Genomic DNA, 21,927 nt, shown 5'->3' with positions numbered 1-21,927 from the left:
GCCTTGTACAGTGTGCCCCGCAACCACAACCAGATCCCCGCCCTGGGCAACACCCCCGCGCACACGGGCATGATGGGCGTGAACTCCTTCAGCAGCCAGCTGGCCGTCAACGTGTCCGAGACCTCGCAGGCCAACGACCAAGGTACGCGCCGAGCCGGCGCCAGCCCCCTTCCCTGGACGCGCTCCCAGGGACGGCCGAGACTCGGCCGCAGCTGCCCGGGTCCCGGGTCCCACGGGGAAGGCGCGCCGCCCTCCGCTCCCTGCGGCCCTGCCCGGGGACGGCCTCCTGGCAGCCCTGCGGGCGCGCGCGGGGCGGGCAGCGCTCGGAGAACCCAGAACTAATTTGTTGCCACGGTACCTGGCTGCCACTCGGGGTACTGGTTTTTGCTAGAAGTTTCTTTGAAAGGCTGGGAGGAGCCACGGGACAGCCGTGGGGTAGTAAGTGGACGGGACCCTTCTCGGATATGTCCCACGGGTGGGACTGGGAAGGAGTAAATGGCGAGGAGATCCCAGTCCCCCCAGCCCCACCTCCCCTCACCTCGGGTGCACCTGCTCCCGTCATGCGGTGACCTGGCAGCCGCAGGTCACGGGACCCTGTCCCGTGAGCCACTTCTGCGCAGGTCTCAGTTCTCCTCCCGCAAATCTGTGCCGGCAGTGGTCTCAGAGGAGGCCTGGGCCGCGCCGCCGCCGCTCGGCTCCGGTTCGTGCGCCCTCCCGCGGCGGGCCCGACGCCACCGCGCCGCAGCCGTCCCCACACTCACGGGAGCCGTAACCATACAAATGAAGACCCCCAAGCAGCCCTTCCTGGGCAGTTACGGCCACAAACGAGCTCTCCCTGTCAGCCGTGGCATTTGAAGGTCTGAAAGTTCACCTAGCGTGGGGGGACAGCCCCCGAACCCACGCTGTCGGTAATTGCTTCTAAAGAGAACCCTGAAAGCACCTGACGGTCAGATGGAAGCGCGGGGCTGGCGCGGCCAGGCGGTCGGAGCTGGCTGCAGGCGCCAGGGCACGCGTGGAGCGTGAGGTCAATGAGAAATGTTGCATATATGCTAGAGATTCGCGGGGAGCCCCCCCCAAGTGTGTCTCCCTGATAATAACGTTATTTTTGGCCGGGGGGGGTCTTAACAGTCGGCTACAGTCGCAATACCAGCAGCGTGTCCCCGCGAGGCTACGTCCCCAGCAGTACTCCCCAGCAGTCCAATTACAACACAGTCAGCACTAGCATGAATGGATATGGAAGTGGCGCCATGGCCAATCTAGGGGTCCCGGGCTCGCCTGGATTTCTTAATGGCTCTTCCGCCAACTCTCCCTACGGCAGTAAGTGTCTGTTTTTGTCACACGTCATCACGTAGATTCGTGTTCACTACCAGGTCAAATGTGTGCATTGCTTGGCTGTTCTGTGATGTGAGCTGCTGGGTCAAAGGGAGGGTGGCTCTGGAGGCTGGGTGTCCGTGTGGCGACGGTAAATTGACCTGCGGTGGGCCCCCCCCGTGAGGCCACGTCGGAAACCTGCACAAAATGGGGCTGCCCGATTGGAAACGAGAGGCCAACACGAGAGTTTGCCTGTTGTCCAGAGAGCGGCCAAGCCGGCAGCGTGTCATGCTTGTCTTGTCGCCCCGACGCCCCAGGCGCGGCCCTAAGAGCTCTCTGTGTCGTGTTGCCGCGCCCCGCGCCGCGCGTCCTGACCGTCTGTGCTTTGTTGCAGTAGTGCCGTCCAGCCCCACCATGGCAGCCTCTTCGGTCACCCTCCCTTCAAACTGTAGCGGCACACACAGCATTTTCTCATTCTCACCTGCCAATGTCATCTCTGCAGTGAAACAAAAGAGCGCCTTCGCGCCCGTGGTCCGGCCCCAAGCTTCTCCTCCTCCCTCCTGCACCAGCGCCAATGGGAACGGACTCCAAGGTGAGGGGTGGCGTCCTGGCCCCCGGGCCCCCCGAGCGCCGCCGGCGGAACTCTCCCCCGAGGGCAGGCCCGCCGTGGCCGCTGCATGCTCCCCGTTGCTGGGCCGCGATGTGAGCCCCCCCCCCCCCCGGCCCGGTATCCACGTGAACGAGCCCCCTTCGCTCACCCTCAACCGGTAACAGACTCTCGTTGGTGGAAACCATTGCGTCCTGCTTCCAACCTCACCCACGCGCCCTCCTGGCGAAGCGGCCCCTCCCCGCAGGAAGGGGAAGCACCGGGGAACCGTGCGAATGCAGCGGGGGGCCCTGGGGGGGACCCTGTTCCGGCCACTCAGCAGACAGGCCTTCAGGGCCGCGGCTCGCCCAGTGAGAGCGGGGTGCACCCTGCTTGTAGCGCCTGTGCTCGCAGCCTCCTTGCTCGCTCGCAGCAAAGTAGCCTCGGGACGGGGATGGCGGGTCATCGTGTCACCTGCGGAGCCCAGCCCCAAGCCAGCGTGCTCTCCGTGTCCCGAGACGGAGTCTGCCTTCTCAACCTGGTATAGCAGACCCTGGGCCGCCAGGCTGTGCTGTCCTCGGAAAGGGGTGCACCCAGACCAGGGCCGTGCATGCGTGAACACCGGGTGGGAGTCGGTTTCTCTAAGTCCTCTCCTGCACACGCTCAGGAGGGAGCAGGGCTGGCCCCCAGGGCAGGGGGAGGCGCCCCGTGGACACGGCTGCCCACAGACGGGGCCACGTGGAGCAGGCACCCCGTGCCTGCCCAGGGCTGGGTCCCTCTGGGCAGCGTAGGCCGCACCATGGCCTGTGAGGTGTGCGGCGGGTGGGCCACGTGAGTGCCCCTAGGCCTCGTGATCTTCCGCGTGGCTCTGTGACTCACGGGGGCCACAGGCGCTGAATTAAGTGGCCGTCATCTGGCCTCTTTCAGACACCACCTTTGGTATATGCTCCTCCCGGTGAAAATCAAATCCAGTTACTCCTTTAAAAAAATGAATCCATTCAACCAGTATTTACTGAGCACCTACTATGTACCAGGCTCTCTGCTGGGTGCTGAGGACGTTACCGTGGAGAAGACAAACTGGCCCTTTTGTGAAGTCGGTGGCATATTTCACTTTGATGAACTAATGCTCAAAAAAGGAACTGGAAAGGTATCCGTGATTTGAAATAATTGTCTTCCCAACATCTTAGTGTATGAGAGGGACGCCCAGGCCCCGTGTGCCGCCGACCGGCCTGCGGGCCGCCCCCGCGGCCCCCAGCCCAGAGCTGCTTGCGGGCCCGGTGGTGGCCAGGTGCCACGGCCCGGCCACCGTCCGCACGGCACGGAGGCCCACGGGAGCACGGTGCCGCCTGGGCAGCGTGTACCCACGCGGGTCTGCCAAAACCATAACGTTGTAACGGTGAGTCGGAGAGGAGTTAAGACTGTTGGAATTAATGAACTGGGAAATTGAAGCTCACATCACTACGTGAACAAATGTATTAATATGTTCTACATAAATTAATGAGAATGATCATTCTGACAAAAATTAAACAACACTAAAGTTAAAAGATTTTAAATTATATTCATACCAGGAGTTCACTGGAAAGCGTCCGCTGCGCTTGGCGTTTTAGCACCAAGTTTCTTATTCCGAGAGGGGCGGAAAGAGCGCCCTGAGGCGGGGCTGTGACTTGGGTCTCTTCGGGGCCTTGGCCTTGAGAGGGCAGGGCAGGTGGGCTGTGAGCGGCTTTGCTCCTGGAGAGCCCGTGACTCACCATTACGATACGGAACAATCAGAAGAAGGTCAGAGGCAAGGGCTGAGAGCAGAGGGGGAAACTGAGGCACATCCAGTTTTCATGGAGGGAGTGAGCGCGGCGCCCGGGTCCCACCGGGCCTGCGGGCCAGCCCCGGCTGGCATCACAGATGTGACCAGGTTGGTTCACATCTGTCCACAGAGGTGGCCTCTGGGGAGTCTGGGCCTCCGTCTGCTATAAACAAGCCACCGAGACCTGTGGGAGGCGGCAGCCTTCCGCGCACGATGGCCAGAGCCGCTCCCTTCCAGAGGAAGTCTCTGAGGGGGGCTGCAGCGTGAGAGGTCGTGGGGGGGGGGTTGTCCCCACACGTACCCCGGTCCCGTGAGGTAGATGCCCACCCCCCGCCCCCCGCGCCTTCACCAAGCCCACGGCTGGTTATTGGGCGCGGTGCACGCCCCACGTCACCGTCACCGTTGAGTGAAGCCCCAGGCGAAGGCCGCCCGGCCCGCCAGAGGGGCGGCCCAGTAACCTGCTGCGCTCTCTCTTTCAGCTATGTCTGGGCTGGTAGTCCCGCCGATGTGAGGGGCTCGCCTTCCCTCCCGCAGCACCCAGCACCCAGGACGGACTTCAGGGGACACGTTTCGTATATATGAGCTGCTGCTGAAGCCATGGTCTGCAAGCACGCCAGCCGCGGTGGGAATGCTACGAGAGACTTTGTTTAAAGATTTTATTTAAACTATTAAGAATCAACATGCAAACAGCCTACTTCTTCATGAACAATTCCATTTTATTGACTGAACTTTTCTCATATTTTCACATTTCTCAGTCCTGAAGACTAAGGAAAACAAAGCGACGCCTATTTTGTATAAAGTTTCTGACTCCGTCTTCGCTATGTCTAGTACTTGCTATGTGTTGGGAGAAACTTTGTGAATGCACCATTTTGATTATCATGAAACACTGATGAAAAATGCCTCCAAACATTTTTCTGTGCTCATACTTAGATTCACAATGGTTGTGTATCTCTATAATGTGAAATATTTTTTTGTGGTGAAAAAAAAAAAAGGGGCCAAGGAGGTGTGAGCCATCGAACTGGAAGAAAGGAGGACTACGTGACTAGGAGAATTCGGGGTGGCAGGGAGGGAGGGAGGGTTTATCATTGCTTAACTTCATCTTAATGAAATGAAACTTTGTAACTTATTGTAGTTAGAAATTGTAACTTTGATATTGAATTCTCTTGCCTTCAACAAGCACACTGACAGAAAAAAAAATATGCTACTGTCTGTTGGTTAAAATATTCTCCCACTGCTAGAGCTTCCTGTTAAGCAAGTGTGATCTGCAACATTTTTTCAACTTTTGCTAGCACTGTATACTATTGCATTCTTAGGCTACTGTGAGGTCCATGTTTCTTGTACCAGAAATTGTCCTTTTGACTTCTAGCTCCTTCTTCCCTAATGTGTTTTGTATGTGGTTATAAAATTGTAGACTTTTGTGATTTTGCCAAAGTTGTAGCTAAATATTTATACACTTGTCTTGAATTTTTTTCAGATCCACTTAAATATTTAGAAAAAAAAAACACGTTTTCTTCCTTATGTGTCTCATAAGGAATAAAATGGTCTCCATTCAACACTTTTCCATGAACACTTACAGTTGCTACGGGACTTTCTTTTGTAACATATCGATTATAAATATTGTATTTATCTTTGAAATTTTGTACATTGCTTTTCCTGCCATTTCCTTTTTCTTGTCTGTATTGGTTTTTGATCGTGGCCTGGTGTTGGGAAGAGCATTAAGCCCAGAGCTGTCTCTTTGACCTGTTTTGTTAAAGCGAACCCGGTGTCCTTGCATTTCATTTGTACTTCAAAGATTTGCTTTTGTTTAGACTTTCCATCCTTCTTTTCCCTTTTTTTTTATTTTGAGGAAAAGTCAAATTCATTGTTTATTTTTATATTATTTTTAAGTTATCTGAACAAATACTTTTGAAAAAAAGTTCGTTGTATAGTCAAAACAAAACGGTGCCACTCAGCTGTGACAAATCCTAGTAGATTCTGTGCATGTGGAACAGCAACGAAGAGGGGACACCGTTTGGGGCTGTGTCCTTATTTTTCTGTAGAATGTAAAAAGTCATTTTAGCTGCCACCCATGACTTTGCCACATAGCTGAACTGTGTTTACTGGAAAAATTCAGAGGCCTAAAGTTTAAAATAAAATTTACTTCTGATGTTTTAATTAAAATGTTTGCCACATTAACTTCTCTGATGCCTTAAAAGTGGACTTCTTTAAAGAACCTTTGTGCTATTTTATCACAGGCTCACGACACAATTGTTAATCGATATTTCATTTGGAGATTTACGGTGTAACACACACACACACACACACAAACAAAAGCACAAACCTGGTGTTCCATGTGTCGCTCCTTTCTGCGTCTGATTCTGCTGCGTTGTGTGTCCTCCCGGGCCCACCTAGGATTCAGAGAGGTTTCAGGGAGAACCAAAATCACCGCTGGTTTTTAACTTTTTTTTTTAAACAATACTTTTTTTGTGGTCAGACCCAACAGCACCGTCTGTACTTTTTAAACCGGAATGACCTCCTTCAGATCCTGTGTCTGTTCGTGCCAAACCCACCGTGAGCCCAGGACGGTCAGTCTTTCCCCTTTGTGTTAAATGCTTTGCAGACACAGCACAGCAAATGTTTTGCAAATTGCAGCAGAAATGAGATTTAAAACAAAAAGGAGGGACTTTAAAAAACTTTCTTGACGAAAAAGAAAAAACACAAAAAACAAAACCATGCACAACTTAGGAAAGTGTTCATTCAAGGGACTAAATAAAAGAAACAGAATGTTCCCGGTGGTCAGGCGGGTCCCAGTCCGGCCCTTTGACCGCTAAGGCTTAGCTACGTGGGAAAGCCTGAGAAGTCACTTTGGAACTAAATTGCCTCCGTTTTATTTTGTATAAGTAAGGGTTTGATCTAAAAACAAGCTCACGTGTACATGTTAAGAACGTTTGCAAGTTTCCTCATCCCTGCACTCGGTTTGTGTTTTAGATTAAAATTAGTCAATGCCCCTCATCGCTTCATTGTCCCAAAATTGAGCGCTTCACTAAATGGTAGATTTTACTGTTAAAGACCCTACAATAAGATTGTTTTATCTGTACATTTTTTCAGATATTTAACTGTATAAAAATGTTCATTTTACACAATATTTAATTAAAGTATTTCTCGTCTGTGAATTTCACTTTGGGTAATTTTATCTGTTTTGATTACAACGAGTGGCAAAACGCGTGCACAAGTTACACTGGGTTGGTGGTGGGGGGGTGGTGGTGTTCCTTTGCACAGCCTGGACCCCAGGGCTGTATCTTGGCCAAGATACAGTAATTCATGGAAGAACCTTTCTACGAAGTTCTCAGTCCTCGAACCGCTCTTCTAACCGGCACAGAGCACTTCTTACAGTTCCTGGATGGCCCGGGGCCCAGAGGGGCCGTCTGCACGCGGGCTGCCCTCAAGCATCTGTACGGGACTCTGTGTGGGACACGCAGGCCACAGCAGCGCCGTGGTGCTTAACCAGCCACGAGCTCCCCCAGCCCCGGCGCTCCCGCCACTGCTTCCAAACTGGGGGGCTCGCCAGGTCGAGAGCAAGTGCTCGGGCCACGTCAGACACCCACTCCTCCCACCGTCCCCGCCCAGCGCATTGGGGCAGGAACCAGCGCCAGGCTCCGGGCAGGCGGGCGGACACCCGGGGCCCAGACGGTGGTGCCGGCTGGCGTCTGACATGGGGGATGCCATCACCAACTCCAGGCCCACGGCAGTGGCAACACAGACCCTCTGAGCCGCCTCCGCGCTCTGCCTGGGGGGGGGGGGGGGGGGGGGGGGGGGCGGCATGGTGGTGCGGCCAAAGGCACCAAAGCTCAGGAGAGCTGCCCTCAGCACCAGGGTTCTAATTTACAACCAAGCTCAGCTCCTGCGAATTCTCGGCATGCCCCTTCCAGCTCATTCTGGATTTTTCACTTTCTCCTCAATGAAAGGCTGGTTTTGCATGTTTTGGCTTGCAGCTCTGTAACACATACACATAAGTGTGATCCAAATTAGTACTCACAAATGTCATCTTAATTACTTGTTCTGCTGAGCAAAACAGGAAACAATTATTCAAAACATAAAGAAACTTGTGAATACCTTTTTCTCCTGTCAATGGCAATCAGGTTCCTTTGGCTGCATTTTTGTCTCAGCCTTAAAGAGATAGCAAAGAAAAAAAGAGGCTCTCGGGGTACAAGGCTGCTGGCTGCCCACCCTCCCGCCCATCCCCCCCGGGGTCCTTCCCGAGGTGCTGGTGGGGGGGGCGCCCGCTGGGGACCAAAGTCCCCTCCTTCCCCACTTGAAGCTGGTGCCAGAAGTACCAGCCTGGGCAGTGGGGGGGGCGGGGGGGGCTCCCTGGAGCTGGCTCACCAGGGTCCTACAACCTGGGGAGAAATTGTTTCATGTTTGTGTTTCGAATCAGAAGCAAGAACTGCATTCTCTCCAAATGTATGCCAATTATTGTCAGGCTGCCTTTTAAGGTCTTTCAAGCTTTTAAAGATTATTCAAAGCACTTGAAATGGGCTTCCATCTAATGCCTCATTTCATTGCATTAAACAGCCTAGTTAATAAAGAATCGATATATTCAAAGGGCAAGGTTATCTTTTGTCTATAAGGGGTGGTGTCATTCTGAACCTTTTATAGTTCAAATGCTGAAAAAGACCTCATGAAATCCATACTCATCAAGTGGGTCACTGAGAGCAATAAAGAGGGAAAGGGGAGGGAGCTGAAAGGGAAGAAAGGCTGTTCTCCTTTAAAACAACTCAGCCTTATCTCCTCGCTGGGAGCGCCCAAAGAGGTCCTCCGAAAATGTCAATTTCTCATCAAGACAAGAGGCCACGGTGATCATTTTTTCCAGAGAATACATACAATTAAGAGAATGCAGAGGGGCAGCTGTGGCAGCGATTTGTAGCTGCTTCTGTCCCCACGAGCTGCGAGCTCCCTCCCAGCAGATAATAAGAGTTGTTGATAACTCAAGTGTCAATATGCCAAAGAGCGAGTTTTGAATGTGAGTCCTTGTGCTCTGAGCGCGCCCGGCCGATCCCAGGCCCTGATAAGGGCCCAGCTGCCAACGGACACCACAGGTTGGCCCTCACAATTAATGCGATGAATAAATCACACAAAAGAGTCAGGAGGCTTTATACTCAGTGAGACAATCCCCTGTTTTACCCTTCAAGGATTCCTTTTATGTTGGAATAAGGTTGCTTTTAATGAAATTTAAACTCATCAGAGGAAATCAAAAACCTCCAATCAGATTACAAATTGATTTTTTGGTCATTTGTCATTTCCCAGTTTCACAGAGAGCAAGTTGCCAGTCTGGTGCTGGGAGCCAGTGTGCACACGGCTCCCAGCCCCTGACGCGCATGCAGACTCAGACACGGTTCTGACTCTCCCCCCGCCACCCCGCCCTGGCCTGGCAAAGTGAACCCATCACACAAACGGGTACCATTCAGCTCGGGACCCAGCTGTGGCATGACCTGGGGACGTCCATGGTCCTTGGTAGAACTCACAGGGATGGTGAGGTCCGCACTCACGATCCACAGATGGCCAACAGAGACACGTTCTCTTGGAACTGTAGTAAGTTTTGGTTCATACCCACCCACATCCTGAATCGGCTCTGTGCCACACCCGCGGGGGCCATGGGGAACATCCAGGCCTCATACACCGCAGCTTGTGATCTGGGGCGAAGAGGAAACACGGCCAACTCTTACTCAGCCCAAACACTGGCTCCTGGGCACAGGCTGCCCTTTCTCCCAGGCCAGCTGAGGGGGCCTTCCCTGTGTGCCCACCAAACCTGGGAGCTTCCCAAGGCCACCAGTTGCTGGCCTCCCAGGGTTCTCCCGTCCTACCCTGGGTGGACTCTGAGCTTCTTGAAGACAAGACACAGCCATGCCTTCCTCAGCTTCTCGTCCTACACTGGGACTCCCAGCCCAGGTCACAAGGCACAGCCCAGGGCAAGATCAGGGTAGGCACTATTTCAGGAGGAGAGTGAACATCATTCCTGATTCAAGAATCCTTGGAGACCACCTTTTAAAACATAAGCTCTAAAGTGAGTTGAGCAGCCCACGCATTTTTGAAGAGCAAACAAGCACCACACCCCATGCACACTTGCCATGGGGGGGTTTGCAGGTCGTTTTAGCAGTCCCACGGAGCCCGTTCCTCCTTGTAGGTGACCAAACTGCCATTCAGAGAGGCTACATGGCCAGCCCAAAGTCACAGGGCTGGAAGGCCCAGGGCTAGAGGCTAAATGAAGTCTCTAATCTCCCAATCTTGCCCTTCCCACTGACTTGGGTTTCAGATACCTTGGGCAGGGGAGGGGGGTGCTGAGAGAGTGAGAGAGAGACTGACCGTGTGGATGGAAGGAGAACCACCACACCTCCCTGGGAAGGTTCCAAGCAAGCTCAGGGAGGACACATGCCGCCCCCAGGGCTTGACTCAGCCAGACCACGAGAGGGAAACTGGCTTGTGCAGCCATCGTCAGCTGAAGCTCTGCGCGGTCTTGCTTCTGGACACAACCAATGTCACAGGACCATGATTCCAAAACTGAAGGCAGAGAGCTTCCTCCCCAGGGCCTTTGCAACAAATGAGGGGGCCTCAAAGGAGCTGTGTCCCTAGTGCTTCTCCACCAGCATCCTCGGGTCACCATGTGGTCCGCATGGGGCCGGGGAGAACAGGATGCCCGTGCACACGGGGCGCCCCTGGAGTGCACATGGCGTCTGCAGTGTAAGCTGAGTGTGGGAGCCCTTCACATGGTGCAGGGATGGGGCAGGAAGGGGCACTGAGGCAGTGCCAGAGGGACGGGGCTGTGAGGCCTGCGCCACCGGCCAGGGCTCTGCCACGGCTTCTGTCATGGCCAGCAGAGGGGCAGGATGAGGAGAAAGTGAGGAAAAGAAGATCACCAGTGGTTTGGCTAGCAGGATCAGAATGAGCAACAACAAAGTCAGAGGTGTCGGCCGGAAAAGAACAGAAGCGTCAGAGGGGACTCAGGCATCCCGGGCATCCGCCCGCGGCCCCCTCAGACCTCTCCCACCACTGCGCTGAAGGGTACAGACAGCCCCCTCGACTGACAGGGCAGGGCGCCTAGCTGAGCGCAACTTGCGTTTCCAGCTACCAGAGACAAGCCCGGCACCATGACTGTGGACAGCAGAACCTGGGCTGGGCCTGGGGCCACTGGGAGAGACAGAAAGAAACTTGCAACAATGACAACAAAGGGTTTATATCTCAATATACAATGAGCTTTTGCAAATCAATAAGACCAGATACCCTGAAGAAAAACAGGCAAATTCACAGTCAATTCACAAGGGAACAATACAAGTGATTGATAAGTTTAGGAAAATATATTCAACCTTACTTAAAAATGCACATCGAAATAATGAGATGAAATTTTTTTCATCTATTAAATTAGAAAAGATTTTACTTAAAAGCTAATACTCAATCCTGCTGATGGAGAAATGGGCATTCTTAGAGTTGTCGATAGAAGAGTAAATTGGTACAGCCTTCTGGAAATCAATTTGACATTATATCAAGAGACTTAACAATGTTCATATCCTTTGACCCACTAATTCCACTTTGAGGAATCAATCTTAAGGAAATAATCAGAGATTAGGCAAGATTCAAGTACAAGACTGTTCGCTGCAGTAATATGTATTTAAAAAACTGGAAAGAACCCAAATACCAGAAAATAGGAATTGTTAATTGAATTATGGTATAGCCATATAATAGAATATTATATATTCTACTAAGTCATTAAGATCATGCTTTTAAAGTATATTTAATAAAATGGTAAATACTAATGATATAAATTTAAGGTGAGGCAGGCACATAACACTGGGTATATAAGATAATTCAAAATTATAAGTTTTTCTGCCAAGAGAAGGCAAGAAAAATGAATATATAATATATATAATATTACTTGGTGTGTCTGGGAGGCGGAAGCTTCTAGAGGACACCCAGAGGTAGCGGGGTGCTGGTGCTGCAGGGCCATGGAGACTGACGTGGGCAGTCAGTTGGGGCTCAGACAGGGCAGATTGGGGAGCCCAGGGCCACGGGGTCCCAGGGAGGCAGAGCCCAAGGGAGAGGCTACTATGGAGTACAGCGTCCCTTGAGGCCTGATACGGACTTCACGTTTACCCGAACTTCCTCGCAGGGATTTCTGCTGCTAGTGACCAAACAATTACTGACCAAACGAGGGAGAAAACTACACGATATGTTAGCTAACTACAAGTTAAACAAAATCTTGAAAGAAAAAAATAATAAAAAAATAAAATTAGTGTCCTGAGAAAATCCAAAAGAACTTAAAAAGTATTAAGTTCAGTAAGTGGAATTTAGTAAGACTGATGAATACAAGGTCCACATACAACCGTATTTTGGTAACAGTAGGAATTTAAAAAAAGTACACCATTTATAACACCATAAATAATACCAAATACCCAGGAAGAAAGCTACCAATGTTATAGAAGATGTCTTCCCAGGAAACCTTACAATTGTTGAGAAATGTTTAAAATCTTAAGAAATGGAGGCATAGAACACTTTCGTGGGTTGAAAAATTACATGTTGAAAAGATGCCGATTCTCCCTAAAATGACCCCTGGACTCTGTCTCAATCTCAGTGCAGCTCCGGGAGCTCCTTTCCTGAAGCTGAGAAGCTGATTCCGAAATCTACATGGAATTGTAAACGACCACGAGAAGCCCCAGCAATCTTGACCGAATGGGAAGCCTGAGGTCTTGAACCACCGTCTTACTCAGTTTGGGTAGCTGTGACAAAATCCCACACCCCAGGGGGGCTCAAACAGCAGACCTTGGTTTCTCCCGGTCCCGGAGGCTGGGGAGCCCCAGATCCAGGTGCTGGCAGATCTGGTTCTTGGTGAGAGCTCTCTCCCTGGCTTGTGGACAGCGACCTTCTCACCGTGCAGAGAGAAGAAGGGCTTCAATCTCTTATGAGGGCTTGACTCCCATCATGGGGCCCCACCCCAGGATCTCATTTAAACCTCATCACCTCCCATCATGTTGTGGGGTAGGGCTTCAACATTTGGATTTGGGGGCACACCTATTCAGTCCCTAATACTACCCAAACAAAGTTCCTTATGGGGCCACAGTAAGTAATACCATTTGGTGTTAGAGCAAGACTATAAAACAACTTCATGAAGCAGAGTCCAGAAGCAGGTCCGTCCACACAGTCCCCTGACTGATAACACAGTTGACATAGCAGTGCAGTGGCAAATGGGGGGCCTTTTCAGTAAGGTGGGCTGAGTGAAGTGGATAGACGTATGCCAAATAAAGTGACCCCCTCACACATGTGAGTGCAAATCAGGATGGCCAGGCACCCTAAGATAGGGCTCCCTGGCTGTGAAGAGGAGAGAACAGTGTTCAGGGATGGAGGGTCAAAGTCAGGAGAATATCCAGGGCCTCTGAACTGAAGTAGCAAGGAGACGGAGCGAAGAGCCCCCACCTGCCTGGGCATGCTGGTGAGGGCTGCAACATGCAGGAGGCAGGAGGCTCCCTCATGGGGTAGGACAAAGCCCAAACCCTGCTCCCCTCCATCTAACTGCTTAGACAGGTGGAGACTTTGCACTTTGTATCAGATCAGCGCTGATCACTCAAGCGCTCCAGAGGCTTTCAAGAAGACCTGTGGTTTTATTATCGAAAGGAATTAAAGAAGACCTAAATAAATGGGAGAACATCACATGTTCATGATTGGAAGATGGTTTATCGTTAAGATGACAGTGTTTCCCAATTGATATCCAGATTCGAAGCAATCCCTATCGGAATCGCAGCTGGCTCTTTGTAGAAACTGACGAGCTGATCCTGGAACTCAGATGCTAGCGCACAGGACCCAGAATAAACAATCTCATAAAAGAAGAACAAAGTCAGAGGACTCCACTTTGATTTCAAAGCTTACTGCAAAGAAAAAGAAATCAAGACAGTGTCGTCCTGGCGTAGGGTACATGGCCAGATCCGTGGAACAGAACTGAGCGTCCAGAAGTGATCCTGCGTATTTATGGTCAGCCGGTTTTTGACAAGGGTGCCAGGGCCGTTCAAGGGGAAAAGAACAGTCTCCTCACCAAACAGTGCTGAACACTTGCAGAGTTACAAGCAAGGGAATAGAGCTGGACTCTTACCCACACCACACACAAAGTTAAGATGGATCAAGGACCTAAATGTAAGAGCTAAGATGGTAAAACCGAGAACACACAGGGCTGCCTTCAGGATTTTAGATTTGACAAGAGATGTCTCATAAATTGGCAACTGTGAGTGACGCATTGGGTCTGGTGCACATTCAGCTTTGACACCAAAAGCATGAATCATAAAAGTAAAAACAGAGAAACTGGTCTTCATCAAAACTGAAAATATCTATGTTTCAAAGACATTATCAAAATCAGCCCACAGAATGGGAGAAACTATTTGAAAATCATGTATCTGATAAGGGGCTTGCATCTCGAATATATAAAGAACACTTGCAAACACAACCAGTAAGAAGACATATGACTCCATTTAGAAATGGCCAAATGATCAGAAAGAGACATTTCTTTAAAGAAAACACACACATGGCCATCAAGCACATGAAAAGATGCTCCACATCATCAGTCATCAGGGGGATGTAAATCAAAGCCACAGTAAGATGCCCTTCACGCCCACCAGGACAGCTATGATCAGCCAGTCCGACCACAGCCAGTGCTGTGAGGGGTGGAGACGCCTGACCTCATGCACCTGCGGGTGGATGGAGGGAACGATAGAGTCACTTTCAACAGACCAGCAGTTTCTCATGTGGTTAAACTGCTACCATGGGGTCCAGGATTTCTAGTCCTAGTTATACACCTAAGAGATGAAAATCTATGTTCACACAGAAACTTGCCCACGAATGTTTATAACAGCATTATAATAATCAAAAGGTAGAAATAACCAAATGTCCATTACGAATGGATTTTAAAAATTTGGTGGATCCATGCGATGGAATACTATTCAGTTATAAAGGGAACATGGATGAACCACAACGTGGATGAACTTTGAAAACATTATGCTAAGTGAAGGAAGCTGATCCCCAAAAGCCAAGTTTCCATTTATACTCAACATCCAGAGATGGCAAATCCACTGAGACAGAAAATAGATTAGTGGTTGCTTACAGAGGGGAAACATGGGGGAAGTGGGGTGACAGCTAAAGAAACATGAGGGGAGAATCTTTCTGAGGTGCTAACAACGTTCTAAAATCGACTGTGGTCAAAACCACTGAATCGTACATATTAAACAGGTAAATTTTAAGGTATGTGAATTATTTCTCCATAAAGCTGTTATAAAAAAGTCCTGTGGTTTTATCAAAACAAAAATAAAAAATCAACATTTCATGGAGAATTACTCCTAAGGCATTTGGTTTTCAGAGGAAACCGTATTTCCTTGAGAAAGTTGCTGGGACTGGAGTCCCAGGTGAGTCTGTGAGAGCCGTTGGCGTTCCGCGCTCTGCCCTAAGTGAGGCAAGGGTCTTCCTCCCCTCTGCTCCCAGGATCTGTGCCCACAAGCTGGAGTAGGAGTAGAGGTCACATAGGCCCCTACTCAGCATCTCCAGGCCACAAAGTCCTGCTCACGGCCCGGCTCCCACCTGGAGTGAGGAGATGCGGGAGCAGCTGTGCCCTCACATGGCCCCGGCTGGGCCAGCCTGCCCCAGCCCCAGCCTGAACTCTGTCGGGGCCGTTCTGAGGCTGCCCTCGGTCCCCCATGGAACAGACACACACGGGGTTCCTCATCTAAGCTCATTTCCAGAGTTAAATTTTCCTTGAAGGGAAAAAGAAGCCTTTGAGGATGGCTTTTTAAAGTGGTTTCATTATTTGCTGAACATTCCAGAATATACTCCTACCTTTTAAATGTCATTGTTCTGTTTCTTAAATGTCTTCAAAAACTTGTTATCTTATTAAGTTGGATATGCGATCGCACTTCCGCCCCCATGGTCTGAACCACACCTGTTTTCCTGGCTCAAGGTCCCAGTGCCTCGTGTGTCCCATGGCTTTCCCTCCTGCCCCAGCTGACCTCCTCAGCACGGCAGCCAGAGGCTCCTCCAAGTTAGGGCAGACCACCTTCACTGCAGCCCCCTCCAGATTTCTCCCACCGGCCACCAGGATGGACACAGTCCACTCCACAGTCCCCTCCCCCTCTGCCTCGGCTCCAGGACACAGGTTACTTCACGGTCCACGAACATAGACTCCTGCCCGAGGCTTCGTACCCACTGTTCCCTCTCCCTGGAGCCCTCTTCTGCAAAAGCATTTGCTGTGCTTCCCCCACCCAGGTCTTGTGCCCCCTTCCCAGGGAGGTGTCCCTGCTGGCTCCCTCTAAAATTAACACCCGTACCCTAACCACCACCCAGATGCCTTCCCCCTCTCTTCTATTCAGTTTTTCTCCTCAGCACCTGCACCATTTAATAAAGCCGAGACTTTCCTTAAGCAGCATCTGTCCTGTCATCCACTAGACCAGAAGCCCTCTGAGGAGGGGGCTTGTCTGCGTGGACACTTGCTGCAGCCTCAGCATCCCCAGCGCTTGCAACCAAACCCCTGGATTGAGGCTCAGGATATGTGGCTTAATATCACTCCACGTCAGCCCTGGAGGGCTCAGTGTTCATTATCTTGCATGGTTTCGCTCCACAGCGCCTATTTTTTGTGTTAGTCTATAATATATAATCTTCAAAGCAGCAGAACAAGGGAAGAACTCCTGCATTAGACCCATGGCCTCCCCGGAGGCCAAGTGAGCTCCAGAATGTCAGCTCCATTTGGAGTATTTGTGGAGGTCTCGCTATGGGCCAGGTCCTGGGCCAAAAGCGAGAGAGGCATTAAACAGATAATAGTCCATTTTTACTTGGTCTCTTGTAATCCAAGCTTGTTGTAAAAATAAAGGCTATAAACATGGATAGGAAGGACAAAGATAATCCTCCTTCATCCCAGCTTTGCCTCAACTCCTCCTCTTCCCCGGTGATACACTGTTACCCAGTGGCTGTCAATCTTTCTAGACCTTGTTCTAAGGACTTTACAAATAGATACACATTTCCATGTAGTTAAAAAACTGTAACACACAGAGCATGACTTTTATATGTTCAGCATCATGTTCCACCAATAATCTCCTCCTGCTGGTACATGGGAATCCACCCCATGTATCCTAGTAGCTGTAGAGAAAAAGTGCAATGATTTAATCTGCCCCCCATTGGAAAATTTCATATTCTTTGCTATTAAAACTAATGGTATAGCAACAAAAAATATATGATAAAAATTTTAAAGATACCATTTTTAAAGAAAGATACCATTTACAAAAGTAGCAGAATATCAAATATCTAGGAATAAATTGAATAGAAATTGTTCAATACTGGCGCACTGAAGACCACAAAAAAGAATTGAGAAAAAATGTAAAGGTCTAAATAATTGGAGGGATATACTCTGTTTGTGGGTTTAAAAACTTAATAAAGTAAATTTTCCCAAAATTGACCTGTAGGTTAAACACCATAAAAATACCATCAGGTTTAGTGTTGTGGAAATTAACAAGCTGAATCTAAAAGTTATATGGGCAGGCAGATAGCCAAGGATAGTCAATAATCTTGATGAAAGACAAAACTGGAAAACTTAGACCAGTTACTTTATAACTATAATTAAAACAGAGTGTTATTGATGCAAGGATAGTTCAATGTCCAATCAAATGGGATGTAGAATCCAGAAACAGACCCACACATGACCAGGTGAGGCTGGGCCAACAAGTGGCTAAGTCTCTTGTACAAAATAAAGTTTAACCCCTATCTCACACCACACATAAAACTCAAGTCCAGACAGATGTGTGGCTGAATGTGAAAGATAAAATTTTTAGAAGGAAATACAGGAGAATATGTTCATAAATGTACCAGGCAAAAATATATTAAATAGGACACAAAAAGCTTCAACCATAAAATAAAAAATTAAGAAATTCTGTTCCTTAAAACAATACCTTCAACAGAATGAAAAAGCAAGCCATGGAGTGGGAGGAGATACTTGCAAGATATATATCTGACAAAGAACTCATCAGAATATAAAGAAACCCTGCATATCAATAAGAAAAAATAGCTTAATTTAAAAAAGGACAAAATACTTGAACAGGCAATTCACAGAAATCCAGATATCCTAATAACCAAAAAATACAAAAAAGATGCTAAAGTTCATTAATTACCAGGATTATGAAAAATAAACCACAAAGAGGTACCATCACACCTCCACTAGAATGGCTAACTACGATGAATCAGGCCATATCATATTTTGGCAAATACGTAGACCGGAAGGAACACTCACACACAGCTGGTGGGAGTACCAATTGGTACAACTATTTTTGTCAATCCCTTGGCAGGACCTACCGAAGCTGCACAATCCGACTCGGCAATCCCAGGGCTAACTTCACACCCGACAGCAATATGTATGAATATTTACTGAATCACACCAACAAAAATGCTAATAGCAGCACTGTTTTTTAACAGCTTCGTTGAGGTATAACTGACATGCAAAAAAGTATACATATTTAATGTATGGAATTTGATGGTTCGGACATATATATACACCCATTAAACCATCACCACAATCAAGGTAATGGACATATCCATCACTTCCCAAAGTTTCCATGAATAGCACTATTTTTAAAAGCCCCCAGATGGAAACATGTCCATCAATAGTAAAACAAATAAATGAAATTGTGGCATATTCATACAATGTAAATATTTTAGATGACAATGAGAGCACGTTTCTTATTACTACATGCACTCACATGGATGAATCTCACTTAACAATGTCAACTGAAAAAAGCCAGACATAAAAAGGAACACACTATGTGATTACCATTTATATACAGGTCAAAAATGGCAAAATGAATCAGTGTCAAAAGTCAGAATTGAGGTTCCCTTGGGTGGGGTATTAGTGACTAAGAGAAGGTAGGTGGGATCCTGGTATATTCACTTTGTAAAACCCCAGAGAGCTCAATGCTTATGATTCCTGAACTCCTCTGCACAAATGTTTTCCTTCAACAAAAAATTTACACTGAGAAGTGCTACCGGGGCGCCTGGGTGGCTCAGTCAGTTAAGCGTCTGCCTTCGGCTCAGGTCATGATCCCAGCGTCCTGGGGTTGAGCCCTGAGTCTGTCTCCCTGCTCAGCGGGGAGACTGCTTCTCCCTCTGCCTGTGCCCCTGCTTGTGCTCTCTCTCCCTCTCTCTTTCTCTGACAAATAAATAAAATCTTAAAAAAAAGAAGTGCTACAAAGAACATCCTTGTAATTTGTATATTTGTGCACAGATCAGTATTTTTTGTAAGGAATTGCTCCTGAAGTAAAATTGTTAGTTCACTTTTAAACATGAACTTTAAATCTGGGTTAGGAATTGCCAAATGGTCTCTTCACCAGCATGTAGGAAAATATCTATTTCTGAAAGTGCTGGCCAGAGAAATCAGGTTAAGAAAAAGAAAGAAAAGGCATCAGAATTGGAAAGAAAGAAGCAAAATTGTCTCTATTTGCAGATGACATGATTTTATATAGAGAGAATCCTAAGTTCCACCAAAACTATCAAATTCAATCACTAAGTTCAGTAAAGTTGCAAGATACAAAAATCAATATACAAAAATCAGTACTGTTTCTATTAACTAACAAAAATTATCTGAAAAAGAAAGAAAACAATACTATTTACACTAGCATCAAAAACAATAAAATACTTTGGAATAAATTTAACTGAGGAGGAGAAATATCTCTACACTGAACATTATAAGACATTGATGAAAGAAAATGAAAACACAAATAATTGAAAAGATATCCCATGTGCATGGATTAGAAGAATTAATACTATAAAAATGTCCATACTACCCAAAGCCATCTACAGATTCAATGCAATCCCTATCCAAATCCCAACAGCACTTTTCACAGAACTAGAACAAACAATCCAAAAATTTGTATGGAATCAAAAGATCCTGAATAGCCAAAGCAACCCAGAGAAAGAACAAAGTTGGAGACATCACCCATCCTGATTTCAAATTGTATTACAAAGCTATAGTAATGAAAACAATATAGTACTGGCATAGAAACAGACACACAGACCAAGGCAACAGAATGGAGAGCCCAGAAATAACCCATGCATGTTCTGTCAACTAATATTTGACAAGGAAGCCAAGAATACTCATTGGAGAAAATACACTCTTTTCAGTAAATGGTGCTGGGAAAATTAGAAATTCACATGTAAAAGAATCAAATCGGACCTCTATCTTACACCACTCATAAAAATTAACTCAAAGTGTTTGATTAAAGACTTACTGTAGTATCTGAAACCATAAAACTCTCAGAAAAAAACAGGGGAAAGAGCTCTTTGGCATGGGTTTGGCAGTGTTTTGGATAGGACAACTAAAACACAAAGAACAAAATAAAATAGAGGCACCTGGGAGGCTCCCTCCTCAGTGGGGAGACTGCTTCTCCCTCTGCCTTTCCATCCAACTTGTGTGCTCTTTCTCTCAAATAAATAAAATCTTAAAAAAAAAAATAAACACAGGGGTCCACATCAAGCTAAAAAGCTTCTGCACAGCAAAAGAAACCATCAACAAAGCGACAAGGCAACATGTACAAAGTGAAAAGGCAACCTACAGAATGGGAGAAAAAGTTTGCAAACCACCCATCTGATAGATAAGGCTTAATGTCCAAATATATAAGCAATACATAAAACTCAATAGCAAAAAAGAAAATCCAATTATAAAAGAGGAAAAATCCTGAAACATTTTCCCAAAGATATTCAAATAGCCAACAGGTACATGAAAAGGTGCTCAACATCACTAGTTACCAGGGAAATGCACACCAAAACCATCATGAGATGTCACCTCATGCCTTTTAGGACAGCTGTTATGGAAGATAAATGATAAGAGATGCTCGCCAGGCCAAGGAGAAAGAGGACCCCTCATTGCATAGGTGGTGGGAATGCAAACTGGTGCAGCTACTAAGGAAAACAGTATGGAGAGTCTTCAAAGAAATAAAAATAGAATGACCACATGATCTACATTTTCCACGTCTGGGTATACATCCCAAGGAAATGACATCACCTCCCAAAGGGATATCTGCACCCCCATGTTCACTGCAGTGTATTTGCAGTAGCCACATCACATCATGGACACGACCTAAGTGTCCAACGATGATGAATAAAGGAAATGTGATATATATAATACATACATACACACACACTATGGGGTACTCTCAGCCATAGAAATGAAAGATTTGTGACAATATGGATGAACCTTGAGGGGATCGTGCTAAGTAAAACAAATGAGACAGAAAAAGACAAATACTGTATAATCTCACTTCTATGTGGAATCTAAAAAAAACCTAAACTCCTAGAAACAAATCAGATTTGAGGTTGCCAGAGGTGGGGGATGGGGTTGGAGGATTTGAGTTGAAGGTGGTGACAATGTTTCACTTTGTAAGTTATAAGATAAATGAGCTCCGGGGATGTAACTTACATGATGACTACAGCTAACAATACTACTGTTCATACTTGACAGGCGCTAAGAAAGAAGATCTTAAAAGGTCTTACTACAAGGAAAAAGCATTTTTTTGTAACTGTGAGGTGATGGACATTAACTGAACTTATTGTGGTGATCTTTTCATAATTCATACATATATCCAATCATCATGTATACCTCAAACTGCTACAGTGTTATAGGTCAATTATACCTCGATACAACTGGAAAAAAACTTAAAAATCTTTCACTGCCTATCTTTGCTCATAATATATAATTCATTCCTTCATTTAAACACAGTTGTCATAAAAGGATAAATACTGCATGATTCCACTTACCTGAGGTCCCCACAGCAGTCAGATTCGCGGACACAGAGAGTAGAGCGGTGGGTGCCAGGACCAGGTGGAGGAGGAGGGGCCGGGAAGTCAGGGTTTCATGCGCCGGAGTTCCGGCTGCGCAGGATGATGAGGTCCTGAAGACGATGACACGGGAAGGTGCACAGCAGAGCGATGTAGCCCACGCCTCTGAGCTGTGCTCTGAGAAACAGTTAAAATGACAAATGCTATGTATATTTCAGCACAATTTTTAAAAAACTTAAAAACATTTATCGAGTGGCTATTAGAGGTCAGGCACTATTGTAGGTCTGGGGATAAAGCTATGAATCAAAAGACAAACATTTACTGCTCTTGAAAGACTTACATTCTAGTGAGGCTGTTATCAGTCAAAATTTTTGCTAATCAAGAGCAGAAATAGGGGCGCCTGGGTGGCTCAGTCGTTAAGCGT

The 21,927-nt window shown here is 47.6% G+C and overlaps 1 protein-coding gene across 12 annotated transcripts in view; it reads left to right on the top strand.

Annotated features, from left to right (window-relative positions):
* Window positions 1-4,668, top strand: part of EBF3 (EBF transcription factor 3) — a 115,014-nt gene extending 110,346 nt beyond the window's left edge. For 5 of the 12 annotated variants that reach the window (XM_032423296.1, XM_032423292.1, XM_032423291.1 and 2 more), the window contains 4 exons: window positions 1-142; window positions 1,129-1,317; window positions 1,706-1,903; window positions 4,175-4,668. The exon at window positions 1-142 is cut by the window's left edge and continues 36 nt beyond it. In XM_032423296.1, the coding sequence (XP_032279187.1) occupies window positions 1-142; window positions 1,129-1,317; window positions 1,706-1,903; window positions 4,175-4,206 (561 nt within the window). In that variant the 3' untranslated portion in view covers window positions 4,207-4,668. Of the gene's footprint in view, window positions 143-1,128; window positions 1,318-1,705; window positions 1,904-2,931; window positions 3,045-4,174 lie in introns of all 12 variants that reach the window. The other 7 variants (XM_032423293.1, XM_032423288.1, XM_032423295.1 and 4 more) reach the window with 4 other exon arrangements.
* The last annotated feature ends 17,259 nt before the right edge of the window (window positions 4,669-21,927 follow it).

This window comes from Phoca vitulina, unplaced genomic scaffold (genome assembly GCF_004348235.1).
Source record: "Phoca vitulina isolate PV1807 unplaced genomic scaffold, GSC_HSeal_1.0 scaffold28, whole genome shotgun sequence".
Classification (NCBI taxonomy): domain Eukaryota; kingdom Metazoa; phylum Chordata; class Mammalia; order Carnivora; family Phocidae; genus Phoca; species Phoca vitulina.
Note: the sequence above shows the minus strand (reverse complement) of the source record. Positions and strands in the feature narration are given on the sequence as shown.